At 38.9% G+C, this 18,346-nt stretch overlaps 1 protein-coding gene across 4 annotated transcripts in view; it reads left to right on the top strand.

Moving 5' to 3' along the window:
• Window positions 1-4,775: 4,775 nt before the first annotated feature.
• LOC136841840 (RNA-binding protein 24-B-like) overlaps window positions 4,776-18,346 on the top strand; it is a 134,658-nt gene continuing 121,087 nt past the window's right edge. Inside the window, exon 1 of one of the 4 annotated variants that reach the window (XM_067109221.1) lies at window positions 4,776-5,403. In XM_067109221.1, the coding sequence (XP_066965322.1) occupies window positions 5,155-5,403 (249 nt within the window). In that variant the 5' untranslated portion in view covers window positions 4,776-5,154. The remainder of the gene's footprint in view (window positions 5,404-18,346) is intronic. The other 3 variants (XM_067109223.1, XM_067109222.1, XM_067109224.1) reach the window with 3 other exon arrangements.

Raw genomic sequence — 18,346 nt, 5'->3', positions numbered from 1 at the left:
GGGATATTATCCTGAAGGAAATTACGTAAGTACATAAAAAAAACTACAGGAAAAAACAGTCAAGGCTACAATGGTAATTTACAAGTGAGCAGGAGGTGAATTTGTGGTTGTATGTAAGAGGGAGAGAGAGAGAGACCACTACTCAGAGAGAGAGAGAGAGAGAGAGAGAGAGAGAGAGAGAGAGAGAGAGAGAGAGAGAGAAGAGAGAGAGAAGTCACTATTTCAAGAGAGAGAGAGAGAGACTCAGAGAGAGAGAGAAACCACTACTACTCAGAGAGAGAGAGAAGTCCACTACTCAGAGAGAGAGAGAGAGAAAACCACTACTACTCAAGAGAGAGAGAAAGAGAGAAACCACGACTCAGAGAGGAGAGAGAGAGAGAAACCATTACTACTCAGAGAAAGAGAGAGAGAGAGAAAAACCACTACTCAGAGAGAGAGAGAGAGAGAAACCACTACTACTCAGAGAGAGAGAGAGAGACCACTACTCAAAGAGAGAGAGAGAAACCACTACTCAGAGAAAGAGAGAGAGAGAGAGAAGTCATTACTAAGAGAGAGACCACTACTCAAAGAGAGACCAGAGAGAGGAGAGAGAGAAACCTACTATTACAAGAGAGAGAGAGAGAGAGAGAGAAGTCATTACAAGAGAGAGAGACCACTACAAAAGAGAGAGAGAGAAAACCACTGCTCAGAGAAGAGAGAGAGAGAGAGAGAGAGAGAGAGAGAGAGAGAGAAACCACTACTCAGGGACCTATTACAAACCTTAGAGAGAGAGAGAGAGAAACCACTACTCAGAGAAAGAGAGAGAGAGAGAGAGAGAAGCTACTATTACCTTACAGACCTTACAAGAGAGAGAGAGAGAGAGAGAGAGAGAGAAACCACTACTCAGAGAGAGAGAGAGAAGCTACTATTACCTTACAGACCTTATAAGAGAGAGAGAGAAACCACTGCTCAGAGAGAGAAAGAGAGAGAGACCTTATAAAAGAGAGAGAGAAACCACTGCTCAGAGAGAAAGAGAGAGAGAAACCGCTACTCAGAGAGAGAGAGCTAACAGACCTTACAAGACCTTAGAGAGAGAGAGAGAGAGAGAGAGAGAGAGAGAGAGAGAGAACTAGAGAGAAAAGAGAGAGAGAAGCTACTATTACCTTACAGACCTTATAAAAGAGAGAGAGAGAGAGCGCAGGGTTGAAGCAAGAGGAGCAGGTGGTCCTTACACCTGTGCTCAGGTAATTTACCGGCGGCCTTCTCGTTCCCCCTTCGCTCTCTAATGCCACGACTGTAATGGCAGACGAAGATAGAAACCCACAAAAGGGAAAAAGCAATGTTTTCGAACAGAGACCCAATAGAGGTCCCTATATATATATATATATATATATATATATATATATATATATATATATATATATATATATATATATATATATATATATATATATTTTATGCGTGATGAATAAGTAGCTGGAAGCAAGTAATGTTTTTACGTCGGAAATGAAGTCTGTAATAAAATAATAGAAAGGAGAGTAAGTGGATGGAGAGAGAGAAAGAAATAATTCAGTGAACTGAATTGAATGGAATGTAGAATTTAGGCCAGAGGCCAAGCACTCGGACCTATGAGGTCATTCAGCGCTGAAATGGAAACTGACAGTAAAAGGTTTGAAAGGCGTAACAGGAGGAAAACCTCGCAGTTGCAATATGAATCAATAGTTAGGAGAGGGTGGAAAGTAAAAGATGGAAGAAAGATAATATGAACGGATGTACAGTAAAAGGAACGAAAGGGGTTGCAGCTAGGGGCTGAAGGCACGCTGCAAAGTACCTTAAGTAGTTCCTACCCTGCACCGCATGAGGTGCACTGACGGCCGTACCCTCCTACGGGGAAAAAGTGTACCTTAGTTTAACCAGACCACTGAGCTGATTAACAGCTCTCCTGGGGCTGGCCCGAAGGATTAGACTTATTTTACGTGACTAAGAACCAGTTGGTTACCCAGCAACGGGACCTACAGCTTATTGTGGGATCCGAACCACATTATAGCGAGAAATGAATTTCTATCACCAGAAATAAATTCCTCTAATTCTTCATTGGCAGGCCGGAGATTCGAACGTGGGCCCGGCAGTGTGCTATCCAAGAACTATACCGACCTTCCCAACGAGGAACTCCTACGGGGAAAACACAGTGCACAGTGAATCATGAGTAAGTGATGAGGGTAAGTGGGACTTAAGAAGCGGGGACAGCGAATGTTGATTAAAATGGATGGTGGAAGAGTGGGTGGTGAGAGAAGAGGGTATTCACAGAGTAAGTGAAGCAAGGAGATCAGCATTACGTGCTGGGGTAAGAAGGGAACTTGATGCCAATGGAATATATGAAAGGACTGTTGAGCCAACTCTCCTCCAGAGAAGTGAAGCGCAGATGTCGAAGGCAAAGGGAAGAAACAAATTACAAGCTGATGAGAGAATTGCCTATGTAATACATGTGGCTAAAGATGGAGTAAAGGGCTGAGAAATTTAGAGATAAACAGAGGGACTGGTAAAAGGGCTCACATAGATGGTTCGGACCTGTGGGGAGAATGGAGGGAAAGAACACCCAGAAAGGGCTGGATAGATGCCGTGAAGGACTTATTGGATAGGAGAAATCCTCAATACTTAGGAAGCAAGAGCGTGTGTACAAGAAAGTGAAGGATAGCTCAGTTTGTTGTGGGGGAGGGGGTGGTGGTCGTCGGGATGCTGATGAAGCATCTGTGATCTGTGTAGGTGTAGGTATGTGTGTGTGTGTGGGGGGGGGAGTTTAACAGCAGAGTCATTATAAAGATAATGAGCTCAATGCTAGTGCTTGCTACTGAATACTTTTCAACAGCAATATTATCCCTCATAAATGCAGTTAGAATATTATATTGTATGTCGTCCAGTTTACGCTTCAATACATTGATATTTTACCCATTTGCTTAAATACGTGCATTGAAGTATGCTGAATATCACAGACTATTATTAAAAGTATATTTACTGAATTTTTAGTAAGTAGATGAACATATCTATAAGTATATATATATATATATATATATATACATGTATATATTTGTATACATATTATATATATACATATATATAAAACATATATACAGTATATATATATATATATATATATATATATATATATATATATATATATATATATATATATATATATATATATGAAAAGGGACAGCGTCAGGTACCTTGTTTCCTCCCTGTAGCCACTCTCGAAAGAGAGCAGATTATGCAGTAAGTTACGAACGAAAGACAAAAACTTCACTAAAAATTAGGCTACTCAAAGCCTCGTTCAATCTCTCGTAGGTCCTGCAGCTACTAATATAATAACTTCCTCATTATGGTACAGAAATTCCTACTGAAGTTATCCCGTAGGAGGAGAGGTTGCTTCGTGGTCCACAGGATCCTGCCCTTGGCAGGAAACTCTCCCTCTATTCTGGGAGATTCTTTCGACGCACGTGACCCTGAGATATGGTATTTTGAGAGACAGGGATTATATGCGTCAACATCTTTCTGGAGGACGATATATATATATATATATATATATATATATATATATATATATATATATATATATATATATATATATATATATATATATATATATATATATATATATAGATAGATATAGATATAAGCATTGTTTAGTATCGAATTCACCACACTGGGAATAACTGATATCAAGTATATATGTACTATTAAGCCACAAATGTTGTTTAATATCGAATAAATAACTGAAATCTAAGTATATATTATACGCGCAAATATTAAGCCACAAATATTGTTTAATATCGAATTCATTATACCTTGGGAATAGCTGAAACCTAATTATATCTACACACAATTATTTAGCCACAAGCATCGTTTCATATCGATTTCACAATGCCTTGGGCATACCCTACACCCAACGGGAAATTGTAGTTCATAAAATACTTCTGTGCCGGCCAGGACTCAGAAGTATGGCCTGGTTTAGAAATAACAATAGACAGTGCTTTTGGCCACCCAGGTATCAAGAAAGATATAAGCTGATATCGACTGTACTGTACATATTGCTGTTGAAACTTAGTTTCTGTACTTAGCATCGATGCCAACCTATCTCCACCATGGAAGCATCCCGGTAAGTTTGTAAAGTTTGTAACAGCGTATGAATTTTTGTCACACACTCGTGACTACTCTATATTCACAAAGATCAAGCTACAAATATCATTTAAAATCGAATTCACTATGCCTACAGAAAATGTTCACCAACAGCGCGTCAAACCAATACGCACTGCACCATTCACCTCTATTTTGTGTGTATAGACGGTAGGCCTATAACTACTCTGTTGGAATAGGTCATCTGGTTGACTGAAACATGAAGTAAATTTACCGCAGATATTTTTGTTAATACATGCTATTTGACTGACACGAGAGGAACTCGCTCTCTGCCGTCTATTTATGCAGTTAGTACTAAATATATTCCTGATGGGGATAGCACTGGATAGTTTTAAGTGTCAAGGCATTTGATCAGTATTGTTTATATATCACACGAAGTAGCGTTTAATTAATAGTTAAAATTCATCACAGCAAGATAAATATTATTATACCTGCCAACAATCTGAAGACAAAAAACTTTTCATCAACAAGGCAATTTCATCTCTGTTTTGTCACTAAATCTGGTACCAGTGACTGGACTTTAATTTTTGTTGATATTCGCTTTGTTGCAGCTGTTCTTAGTCTAAACCGGTAGACCCACGTGGCTCCCACCCCATGCCGCATGCGCAGTACCCCCAGCGCGTGCGATCTACCGAGGTCTAGTGTTCGTCTTCCTGAGTTGCCAACGCTGTGTGCCCAAGGTTTTCCACTTGCTAGATCGACTTAAAATGGACATTTGAATAGATCATTTAGTTCTTATGTACTGTTCAATGAAACTGCAACACCTACGAGTGCTGATTACGGATCGGTAAAGAAGGCTGAACAGGCGAGAAAATAGACAAAACGGCAATTATCGAGTGCCAGGTATCTTCTCTCGCTCGGGGTTAGGGTGCGTGCTCCGAAAGGGGTCCAGTGTAGCGTGTTACGTGCTCGCGTTAAGGTAGACCGTCCTACCCGTCTCTCTCTCTCTTTTTCGTTTCACCACTTCACATACACACACGAACCATGCTTATGCAAGGGGCCCTACCAGCCACCATGCCCTCCGCAATCACCACGCCGACGATGCACCCTCAGGCTATCGAAGCGCCCGGTATCAGCCAGAAGGACACTACCTTCACCAAGATATTCGTGGGCGGCCTCCCGTATCACACCACCGACAAGAGTCTGCGGGAGCACTTCGAAGTCTACGGCGAGATCGAGGAGGCCGTTGTCATCACCGACAGACAGACCGGAAAGAGCAGAGGCTATGGTTTTGTAAGTTACTTTTGACAGTTGTTGGTGTTTGTCGTTTGCCTTGTACCGAATGTGTGTGTGCGTGTGTCAGACTTTCTGAAGTGGAAAAGGCGGTTATATATATATATATATATATATATATATATATATATATATATATATATATATATATATATATATATATATATTTAAGTGGAAAAGGGGGTTTATATATATCTATATATATTTATATATAATGTATATAAATATATATTTTTATATATGTATGTATGTATGTAAATATATTTATATTTATATATGCCCCCTGACTTTTAGTGTGACATTTGTATAGCTTGTCATGCATGTCCGTCACTAGACTGTTTTGGGCTCTGTTTTGTAATTGTTAGACTATATAATGAAAGACGCCATTCACTTTCGCTATTAATTTCAAACGTTCGCCGATTTAATGTCGAGTGGATGCGGCTTTTGAAGCGTCCTTTCGGAGACAACGTAAGAAAATTAAACCGAATGGGAACCCTGCTCCTCCTGTGGCAGGCCGACGCGCCCTCGGTCTAGATGTAATCGAAATTTCAATTGGTGGTCCCATTGTGGTACTGCATCGTCCCGAGCTCGGTTTCCTTGGACGTAACCGAAAATACCCATTTTTTGCTGAAGTTCATTTCCATCATAGTTCTAATGCCCCGATTGATATCGAAAACTTGGACCAAGTACAGTATATTGTGAAGGCAATACGTCTTCATAGGCCATTCCATGGCAAATTACCTGTTTGGTAGTGAAAGTGTTGTTCTTTGGCCGGTGTCTGTATCACATTTATTATTATTATTATTATTATTATTATTATTATTATTATTATTATTATAGCCGTTACAATTTAGTTTCCCGTTTTCCCAATGTATATTGTTGGCTGGTTTAGATTAAGCTAGCTTGGGCCATTGCTCTAAGTGTGGTTGGGTGAGAGTGGGAATAAGAGGCAAGAGACCGTGTCTGTTGTATCTGCTTCTGTAATAGTATAATGCAACGATCTGAAATAAAGTTAATAGACGTTATTATCGATATGAAAATTCGTCGGAATCATACCTTTTTACCTGTAGTTGTAGCCTAAAAGTATTCATTATTATAACCGAATATCGTTTATTTTGGTTGTGACACCTTGAGACGTTTATTAGGAAATAATGTAATGATAATTTTTATCATTCATTTTCCAGATATCGCTGTTGTGTTGGAGACGGTTAGTTGTATTTTCACTGTAACATGTGTCTTCGTCAGTGGTAATAAACGATTGTATATCTGGTCCTCAGACTGCGAGAGAAGTTGTTTTTTGTTTGTTTGTTTTTATAACTCCCATACATTTTAAATAACCAGTGTATATTATTCCAGTCACTTTTCTTTTATTCACGCATATAATTTCACTTTGTGTTTGTTACATATGCCTGAATTATAATGAATATGGCGCCTTTCATTCGTTTAACCAGCTTGTTTATGAATCTTTCAACTGCCTTGTTTTGCCTTTTGATTGTAAATGATACAGGTAAATCTAACAAATTTATCGACCTGTTGGAAAACTGCTGTGGCCACTGCACGTTTGCAAGTATTTTGCCTCCGCTATTTTATGGGTAGTACTGTCAGTATTACCTGGGGATCCGGTATCTCATACACGGTTTAGGTATAGTAGTCTCATACACGTAATCGCTAACAAGCCGTTCATGCATACGACTTTAAATCTCGCGATATCCGAGTAAATTTGTTAGTTTCTTTTTATTATTTGGTATGAGATTATTCATTTGATTCAAGTTTTTTTTTTTTATGGTATGAAGGCTGAGACGGCCTGGAAATACTGTATGTGTGCTGTTGAATTAGGCGTTGCTAAGGAAGGAGGAGTTTGATCTCAGACAGTTCCAGTTAACATTTCAAAGTTGTCGATTTCGAACATGTTCAGATAGTATGTCGGTTGTGTAGACTCTCTCTCTCTCTCTCTCTCTCTCTCTCTCTCTCTCTCTCTCTCTCTCTCTCTCTCTCTCCGGTTTCTGACAGAAGTATTGAAAAGATGCGTTTTGAATGGCTCGATAGTTTCGCTAATACGTTGTTAGGTGCGCCAACTCGCTTTGTAGGCATTTGGCTTGTATAGTTTAGAGACCCATTTTGCAGCGCTGAAGAGGTAATTGAAGTGGGAAACGGTTCAGCGTAGCCTGCAACTTCGAGATACTAGACGCAAACCACGATGCCTTTTTTATCGAAGCAGAACGTGTTTCGTTTTGTGAAGAACGTTTGGCGTTTGACATAATTCTGTTCGTCTGAGGGTCCACAGCCCGTCGTTTCTCTTGACTATGGAGGGTGAGGGACAACCAAAACCATTCTCTTCTCCGTAGAGGGGGTTACTGCCGTCAGCGCGCCTCGTGATGCACTGTAGGCATTACTCAAGATTCTTTGCAGCGTCCCCGGGCTCATGGCTGCTACTTCTTTTATTCCTTTTACTGTGTCTCCATTCATATTCTCTTTCTTCCATCTGGCTTCCCACCCTTTAACAATTGTTTCACAGTGCAACTGCGAAATTTTCCTCCTGTTACACTTTTCAAACCACCTTGCTGTCAATTTTTCTTTTAAGCGCTGAATGACCTCATAGGTTCCAGCGCTTGAGCTTGGCCTAAATTCTATATTCAAATTCCAAAACCATTCTGTTGTACAAAATCTTTAATGTTCTGTGACCGTAAGTGCGATGGTTATATTTATTGAAAGCAGCTTAGTTTTTTCGGCTAGAGTATACTTCACTTAGTTTCACTTTGGTTTTATGCACAGCCCTCCACAGGGATGATTCCCTCTGTGGCGGGCCCTTGTACGTCTTCAGAATAAGGTGCGTCTTATATATTATAATTGTCTTTTGGTGTTTTCTCGTCAGTATCGTAGCTCCTGCAGAATAGAAGAGTCTCAAGTTCTTTTTTAAATTTGCTTTCTTCTTGTATGATCTTCAGTTCAGGCGGTATTTTGTTGCATAATCTTGGTGCGCAATGTACAAATGCTCTCTCTCCTGACTTACAATTTGTTCTAGGTTCAAATAGCCTATATGCTTCACTTGCATGTCTGATTACAATATTCATTTCAGGTCTAAAGAATCTTAAGTAGTTTCTCAGATATGTTGGTTCACCATATTTTAGTGCTTTAAAGACTGCAAGAAGTATTTTATATTCTATTCTAGCTTTTACTGGGAGTCAATTTAGCTCAATTAGTGCTGGGGTTATTGTCACGGGAATGTAGTCCTTTTATTAACATGGCGGCTCAATTTTGCACTCTTGCAATTTTCTTAGTAGGTAGTTAGGGAGACCGTAGTATATAACGTTTGACATAATTCAAGCCTCGAAAGTATCTGGTTGCAAATTGCTGTTTTCAGAGTATCGTCACAAACAAAGTTCTAAACTGAAAACTTTATTGATTTCTGTGTAAGCATGTATTATATATCATAAGTATATAAATATGCATTTACCATGTACTGCCAGTGTACGTGTTGCGTATGTATGTATGTGTGTATTCATTATTCATGTGTGTATGTATACATTCACGATTTCATCCCGTACAGTATGTATTCATGTATGTGTGTATGTGTACGTTCACGGTTTCATTTAAGTGGACTGGCTCAGTGGAAAGTCACTCTTTTGTTTTGCTGACGTCAACGGTTAATGCTATGAAAGTGAATGTTGACACAGATTGGTTGCGGGTTGGAATAACATCTCAATGAAGATTTTGTATTGAATTATAGAAATCGGAGTAACAAATTAGAGGAAACAAAACAGCCAAATGGGAGGGATAAAAGGGAACGGATAAAAGTAGAGAGAGAGAGAGAGAGAGAGAGAGAGAGAGAGAGAGAGAGAGAGAGAGAGAGAGAGAGAGAGAGAGATTTTGTTTCCGGAACCAGCCTGATGAAAGGGACCTGCCCATTTTTTTCCCTCTTTTCCCATTGTTGAACAATTAAACCGGATGCGACATCTCGTACAAGCGACGAATCCGTCATGCGAACCGGAGCGGCATTTTGCATACAGTCGCTTTTCGGCTCTTTAGGATCGCTGATGCTAGTGCCTGCATGTTTGGCATATTTGAAGCTAATGCTTTCATGTTTGGGATCATTAATGCAGATGCTTCAACGCTGGGGTTATCACCGATAGTAGTTCTCATATGCTTTAGGATCGTTGATATAGGCCGATGCTCATATGCTTGGAATCTTTGATGATGGCGATGCTTCCATGTTTGGCATCACTGATACCAAACTGCCATGTTTGGGATGATTTATATAAATGTTCACCTGTTTGGGATCTGTAATACTGATGCTTAAGTTGTGGTTGATAATGTCAGTGCTCAAATGTTTGGGATAGCCTACTTGTCATCTCTGATGCCAGTGCCTGATGTTTGCCATATTTGACGCCAATATTTTCATGTTTGGGATCACCGATACAGGTGCTTCGACGCTGGGATTACCGATAGTGGTTCAAATATGCTTTAGGATCGTTGATGTAGGCCGATTTTCACATGCTTGGAATCTTTGATAATGACGCTTCCATGTTTGGCATCACTGATACCATACTGTCATGTCTGGGATCATAAATATTAATATCCACCACCTTAGGATCTTTAATTCTGATGCTTCTGTGAGGGATGATAAATGTCAGTGCTCACATCTGTGGGAGATTTGCTATTTGGTACTAACTCTTGGTATATTTGATGCTAGTGCCGACATGTTTAGGATCATCAATACCGTTGCTCACTCGGGGGATCACTGATACCGCCATACCGGTGCTCACGTTCTGATCATTTATGACGATGCTCACATGTTTCAAACCATTATTCAGGAAGTTCTGCCGTGTAATCGTTTTCACTTTTATGTGCGCATGTGTGAATGCAATAGGTCACGTCCCATTGTGTGTGTGTGTGTGTGTCGTTTAACATATGTTACCTTATTGACAAATTATTCATGTAGAAACAATTGATTTGAACCCGAGAGTGATTTGGATGTTATTTTCGTTTTAACGGGTTTTGTTTATTCCAATTTTGCATTCAGATTCCGGTCGGTTTTGACCTGATCAGGTTTGTGTATTTATTAATTTTTATTTACTGATTTCGTATTATTTATCTTTACTGTCCCTGAACACAGCTTTTTTTTTTTATTTTCACTTTAAATTGAGAAACCATATTTTGGACGTACGTAAACGTTAGAGTTATGCGAAGACATGGCTTAAAATGTTTACTTTTATGTACTATTTACATTCCATATTGACAAGGACGTTTTGGACATTACGTCCTAAAAGTTATGTAAATACCTCAGCATTTCTGTGCTTTTATTGACAGTCTGTATTTACAGAAATATAAACGTTTCGAAATCTGACTTTTCAGGATCCTTAAGAGGAAGAATGAACTTGAAAAAAAAATACCGAACATTTATATTAAAAGTGGGTCCGAAACTTTTTTTTGTTTTGTTTCTAGAGAGTGTCAGCAAAATTAGCAAAGCTGCATTTATAAATCTCATACTGTATATTCGAAAAGTTGTTAGGAAATATTGGATGCAAAAATAAGTAAAATTTGAAGATATTTTACAGAACCTTTGCATGGACATACGAACAAAAAGGTTGTTTGTCGATATGGACTGTAAATAAAAGACAAGTATTTACGTAATAACGCGAAAGCTGAGCCAGATTGAGGATTTGAAGTCTTTCAAAAAGAAACTTAAAACTTTTTTGTTCAATCGATGCTATGATATGGAATATCAAACAGCGAATGTGGAATATGGATGTGAGCAAATACATCTGATGAATAAACTAGCAATTTGATAATGGAGGTCCTGCGAGCGCTTTGGAAGTGTGCGGGACTTGGATGAGCTGTCAACAAGTTACAAGTAAGTTCGAAATATGCTTTGTCAATATGGCGTGTAATATAGCGTTTGAAAAAACTGTTGAGGTAAACATTTGCTCAGCAATTTCCCAATCGACTACGTCGTCAGATTCGTCGCAATTACTTAATACAGTCGGTAATTGCCTCCGTTGGGGGTTAGTGCCGTCAGTGCACATCGTCCGGTGCACTGTAGTAGGCATTACTTAAGTTCTTTGCAGCCCCCTTCGGCCCCCAGCTGCATCCCTTTCATTCCTTTTACTGTACCTCCGTTCGTATTCTTTTCCTTTCACCGTACTTTCCTCCCTCTGCCTAACAATTGTTTCACAGAGCAACTGCGAGGTTTTCCTCCTGTTACGCCTTTCAAACCATTCTACTCTCAGTTTTCCTTTCAGAGCCGAATGATTTCATTGCTCCCAGCACTTGGTGTAAGTTGGTGTCTATGTTTAAACACCCAGGATTTAATGCAAGGCATTTGATAATGTGGCTTAGCTGTCTGTCCGTCTGTCTGTCTGTCCGTCCTTCCCACCCCATCCCGTCCAAATTTCCCTACCACCATGACAGCTAGAGAAGATGGTACCATATGGATGGTTATGACATTTACTATACATGTGTAGGAGAGGCCTCAAATGGTGGACAGACCTCCCATCGCTCACACCCGTGGATGGGTACAGTTTTTTTTTTTTTTTTTTTTTTTTAGTTTTCCGAGATGCGGGCGAATAATGGACACGTTTGTGGCATAACTCTTTTTATTTTTATTGATTTCCGTTACCACGGCTGCGATCCTTTGTTTCACAAGGAGATTCGGGGCCGATCTGTCGAAGGCTAGGTTTTGTTGCGATTTCGTAAACAGGAGATCAGCGCCTGCCCTATGAGCCTACAGAGGCCCAGGAGGGCTTTAACTTTAACTTCGTAATGGATCACTGTTGTCTTAGCCCCTGGACTTTTTCCTATCGGGGATATATATATATATATATATATATATATATATATATATATAATATATATATTATATATATATATATTTATATATATATATATATATATATATATATATATTATATATATATATATATATATATTGTTTGTGTGTATGCTCATATATATATATATATATATATATATACATACATACACACTACTACACACACACATAGAGGCTACATATATATAAATATCCTCGCCATTTTCCCATTTTCCCATCCTTGTCTCCCTCCTTGTCTCTCTCTCTCTCTCTCTCTCTCTCTCTCTCTCTCTCTCTCTCTCTCTCTCTCTCTCTCTCTGCTGACTTCCCGCAGTCGGTCGTAGCTCTCTCATCTCCCATTATCGCCTCCCGTTTTGTGGTTTAAGTCCTTGTTTTTGAGGCCATTAAATCTGCTTTTGTAACACCCACTCCAGATTAGGCGCGAGCCTACCTTGGGGCTGTAGCTCTTGTGAAAGATTGGAAGAAGAGGAGGAGGAGGAGGGAGGAGGAGGAGGAGGAGGGAGGAGGGAGGAGGAGGAGGAGGAGGAGGAGGAGGAGGAGGAGGAGGAGGAGGAGGAGGAGGAATAATGAAAAGTACAGTCGATGGGTATGGTATTTTTAGAAACAGCATTTGTGTTCCTCTTCATTATTATTAATTATTATTATTATTATTATTATTATTATTATTATTATTGTTGTTGTTGTTATAATTTTTTATTATTATTATTATTATTATTATTAAAAGGTAGGAAAATATAGAAAGAAAGGAAGAAAATAAGAAATTATTAAAAGATGGAAGTTGGTTATTTATCAGGTAAAACTTTGAGTCATCCGAAATTATTATTATTATTATTATTATTATTATTATTATTATTATTATTATTATTATTATTATTATTATTATTATTATTATTACTTGTAACTCGAAGATATATGTACATCTTGCCAGCGTCCCTTAGGGTTTTGCTTTATTCATAATTCTCGTTACTTTCGAGTGTCCGTGTGTGTGTGTGTGTTGATGCGAATGTATAGACGGTAGTTTGGTGTACAAAGAGAGCGAGCGTTGCATATCTTGGCACAAACGAGGGACGGAGAGTCACTTCCTCATTGCTTCTTGCACCGTTCTTGGGGAAAGGTGGTGGTGAAGAATCGCGCGCACACACACACACACACACACACACACACACACACACACACACACACACACACACACAGTATCCACGTTGGAACTTCAAAAGTTCAAGCGAAAATGCAATGCAGTATTACCCTAGTACTGTTCTCCTTGCATTTTAATACATTTTTATCTGTTTATGTATTTACTAATTTATTTTTTCTTTTTTTAATAATCAGGAGCTCTTTCTTTTGCATTTCCCATTACCTTTTGTTACTTCTTCCTAATGAACACCTTAATATTCTTTGGAAGCCCGAATTTCAGGTCAGTGGCCCCTTTGGTGGGCTTGTTCCATACGATTAGGTTTCATCTTCTGAATAATAATAATAATAATAATAATAATAATAATAATAATAATAATAATAATAATAATAATAATAATAATAATCATGTCAATAATTGAGTAACCCCAAGAAGGGAAACGACGTAGGGTTCTGTTTACACTGCTTTATATCTCGGCCATTTAATTTCAACAATGGGATTATGGTCAGCAGATGGATTGGTTACCATCCGTGAGACTGTCCACAGGTACTGAGAGTCGGGTGGGAATGGCAGTGGGTCATTCTGAGGCCCGAGAAGTACATTGTGTGGGCGAGTTTAATTCGGCCCAGGATTCTCTCTCTCTCTCTCTCTCTCTCTCTCTCTCTCTCTCTCTCTCTCTCTCTCTCTGTACGTATAAATGTGGATAGAGTTGTATGTTCTCAAATGAGAGCTGTATGAAAACTAGGTAAAGACCTTGTTAGAGAAGTTGAACAACTAAGATGAGAAGCGAGACAGAATATGAACGGGTGACCGTGCACAGTTCGGGGAATAGTTTGCAAGTCACCTGGTCAGCGGGACACCCCTCACTCCTGAGGACAGAGAAATATTGTCGCAAATTTTTCTTTTCCCTCTCTCTGACAGGCACTGAAGAATGCCTGTGTATCGTGGCCATGGCCGCCGACGGTCAAAATGACGAGGTTTTAAAAGCGCCATTAAGGTGAAATATGCTCGCAGCCCCGAAATGCTTCGCGCCCGGTGGATATTACCATTCAGATTTGGCGCGAGATTTATGGGTGGCAGATATACGCTGAGGGTTCTGCTGCTCCATTACTGTAATTTAACCGATTCCCTCCGAGTGCTTTTGTATTCGCGAAGTACAGTAATGGCCGTTGCTTGCCGTTGCACGAAGCCCGTATTTATATTATCCTTTAAAAGGCTTTCCTTTGTTCTTTTGTATCTGCTTGCGAGCACTGCTTTGAAGTTGCTGAGGCTTTAATTTAAATTTCTATCATTCCTCACGAAGGTTGAGAAGTTTGTCATAGCTGAAGTTTAGTTTTCTTTACTTAAATTAGTGTCCGAAAATTTTGTTGTTCTTCTTTTCATTGTTCTTTTGATTTGCAACAATGTCTCTCAGTGTGTTCTGCTTTTCAAGAATGTATGTCAAAACGAAGTTCCTGAAATATACTTATTGCTGTTATTATTCAAAGCCCGTAAAGCTCACACGGGACAAACATTATATATATATATATATATATATATATATATATATATATATATATATATATATATATATATATATGTATATATGTATAAAACAATATATAACTACTTATATTTTATATAATATATATATATATAATATATATAATATAATATATGAAATTGACATCATAATATAATATATATATATATATAATATTTATATATATATAGGCTATACATACAAAACTGCCTCCCCTTGGCAAGTTTAATAAACCCATATTGGCATCATAATAAATTAAAGGCTTTATTTCCAACCCACCATACAAACCCACTCCCCTGTTTCCCACCCAACCCACCCCACCCACATTCCACGTAAATATTGATGTTCCCAAAAGTCCTGAACAACTTTGACGTTGCGTGCAAGCAAGTTTTTTTTCCGTTTTACTGCGTTCAAGAAACCATGTTAGCTGAATTGAATTTTTAAGCAAACGTTTTCCGTGTTTTGTTTTTCGTATTATTTAGTTTTGTGTGTAGCTTGTGATCAACTTGGCTGTTCTTTTGAATCGTGGATTTGTTTGTGTTAAGTATTTTGTGGGCCTCTCTTGCATGCTATATATATACACATATATATAGATATATATATATATATATATATATATATATATATATATATATATATATATATATATATATATATATATATATATATATATATATATATATATATATATATATATATATATTATACAGTAAGAACATTTTTGTCTTATAGCTTAACTTTGAGCCTCGAGAAACAAGAACACACACACTCATCCTATGAGGTGAGCCTTCTGAAAAAAGTAACGTTTTGTCTGGTGAGCCTTGAGAAAACAAGAACAAGGGCTCATCCTGAGGTGTTCCAAAAGGTGGTATTGGCCAGGTTTAGGGTTCCGTAGTGTACTTCATGGCGGTGCACTGTGGGCAGCGTCCCTTCCGCCCCTGGCTGCAACCCCTTTCATTCCTTTTACTGGACCTCCGTTCATATTCTCTTACTTCCATCTTACTTTCCATCTTTTCCATCTTCTCCTAATAATTAACAATTGATCCAAAATGCAACTGCGAGGTTTTCCTCCAGTTGCACCTTTCAGACCTGTTTACTGTCAATTTCCCTTTCAGCGCTGAATAGCCTCATAGGTCCCAGCGCTTGGCCTTTGGCTTAAACTCTATATTCAGTTTGATTCAAGACGCCATCACGAAAGCAGCTGTGATCACTGCACACGAGTTTGCCATTACGAAAAGAGGAAAGAGTCCTTGGTTTTATCGCTTCATGAACATTTTCATGCTTGGCCAAAGCGCCTGGCCATTCTCACCAGCTTGACATTTCGTCCTTTTGACGTTATTCCTTAACGACTAGTTTAGCTTCCCCTTCCCCCCCCTCGCGTTATCCGCTCCCGAACGAATTAACGGAAAAATCATTTTGGAGGTCGTTAACGAAATCTGCGATTGCTAATTCCAGCCAAATTTGGCTGACGGATTTACGACCGGCGTCAAATGTGCCGAGCAGTTAGTGATTAGAGCCGTTATTAACCCGTTATTGCCTGGCGGAGTGCCATGCTTAATAGTGTCACCGGATTGCGTTATTTCACGGACCCAAAAGTCCGAGGAGAACTTTCGCGTGTCACGCGGCCCTGCGATCGCTCTTACACTTATTAAGGGATTTTCAATCAGCCGTAATGAATAATGGTACGTGCTCCTAATGGACGTTGGTCCTGGGAAGCTATCGAGGCGATAAAAGGAGATTGTGCTCATTTCTTGTTTCGTATTTAACTTTTTTTTGTATTGTTTTGTTTTGTTTTTGTTTTGGAGCGTTGTGGGTCAACGCAAGTTTTGCGTGCGCGGATTGTGTTTGAACTCTAATGGCGTTTTAAAATTTATTTACCAGTTTCATTGTGTTTTAGTTGAGCGTAAGAAATTGTATTGGGCAACTCAGGTATTGAGAGAGAGAGAGAGAGAGAGAGAGAGAGAGAGAGAGAGAGAGAGAGAGAGAGAGAGAGAGAGAGAATGTTTTACTACGCCACTATGAAATATATACGAGAAATATAAACTAAATTAGAAGAAAGAGAGAGAGAGAGAGAGAGAGAGAGAGAGAGAGAGAGAGAGAGAGAGAGAGAGAGAGAGAATGTTTTACCACACCACAATGAAATATACACGGAAAATATACGCTAGATTAAAGAGAGAGAGAGAGAGAGAGAGAGAGAGAGAGAGAGAGAGAGAGAGAGAGAGAGAGAGAAATGTAGTTGTTTGTACCCATCTTGAAATGTGAGGGTCTGTTTCCAGCCATAAATAGAGAGAGAGAGAGAGAGAGAGAGAGAGAGAGAGAGAGAGAGAGAGAGAGAGAGAGAGAGAGAGAGAGAGAGAGAAGGGGAAACAGCATTATTCGCCAAGCGTTGAGAAGTACCATAAATTTCCAGCCGTGAATAGAAGAAGAAGATGATGATGAAGCACAGTGAGGTCGTTCATCGTATTCTTTTGATGTGTTTTAAGTTGTGACTGAGTAAACAACCGAAGGTTTTTAGTCTCTTTATTTACGCCGGCAATAATTTTGCAGAGACCTCGACCAGCGCTGATATAAATTCACGTTCTGCAAGCCTTCTTCCTCTTGCGTTCGGGTCGGGGTTGGGGAGAGAGAGAGAGAGAGAGAGAGAGAGAGAGAGAGAGAGAGAGAGAGAGAGAGAGAGAGAATGTTTTACCACGCCACTATGAAATCTATACGAGAAATATACAGTAGACTAGTCTAAGAGAGAGAGAGAGAGAGAGAGAGAGAGAGAGAGAGAGAGAGAGAGAGAATGTTTTATCACGCCACTGTGGAATATATACGAGAAATATACAGTAAACTAGATTAGAAAGAGAGAGAGAGAGAGAGAGAGAGAGAGAGAGAGAGAGAGAGAGAGAGAGAGAGAGAGAGAGAGAGAGAATGTTTTACCACGCCACTATGAAATATAAGCGAGAAATATAAGCTTAGATTAGAAGAGAGAGAGAGAGAGAGAGAGAGAGAGAGTTTTACCAAACAGTGTTTTACCACACCACAATGAAATACGAGAAATATAAGCTTGATTAGAGAGAGAGAGAGAGAGAGAGAGAGAGAGAGAGAGAGAGAGAGAGAGAGAGAGAGAGAGAGAGTCTATTTTAAGTGTTGAAGTAGGTCGTGAAGACAGCAGCCTTGCTGAGTTAGGCCTTGCGCAGGCCTACGGGGCATTTTAATAATAATAATAATAATAATAATAATAATAATAATAATAATAATAATAATAGCATGAGTCTTGAAATGGAGAATAAACTCACACTTATGTATGGGTACATATTAAAAAATAAATTTATACAGAGAATTTCGGAAGTCTCTTCCATTCCCACTTTCAATCTCCGAAAGCTCTCTCTATAGATTTATTTTCAAATATATTTATACCCATACGTAACTGTGGAGTTGTTTTCCTAATAATAATTATAAGGATATAAAAATACTC

The sequence above is a fragment of the Macrobrachium rosenbergii genome, chromosome 9, assembly GCF_040412425.1.
Source record: "Macrobrachium rosenbergii isolate ZJJX-2024 chromosome 9, ASM4041242v1, whole genome shotgun sequence".
NCBI lineage: Eukaryota > Metazoa > Arthropoda > Malacostraca > Decapoda > Palaemonidae > Macrobrachium > Macrobrachium rosenbergii.
The sequence above is the reverse complement of the archived record's forward strand: the minus strand, read 5'-3'. Positions and strand labels throughout refer to the sequence as shown.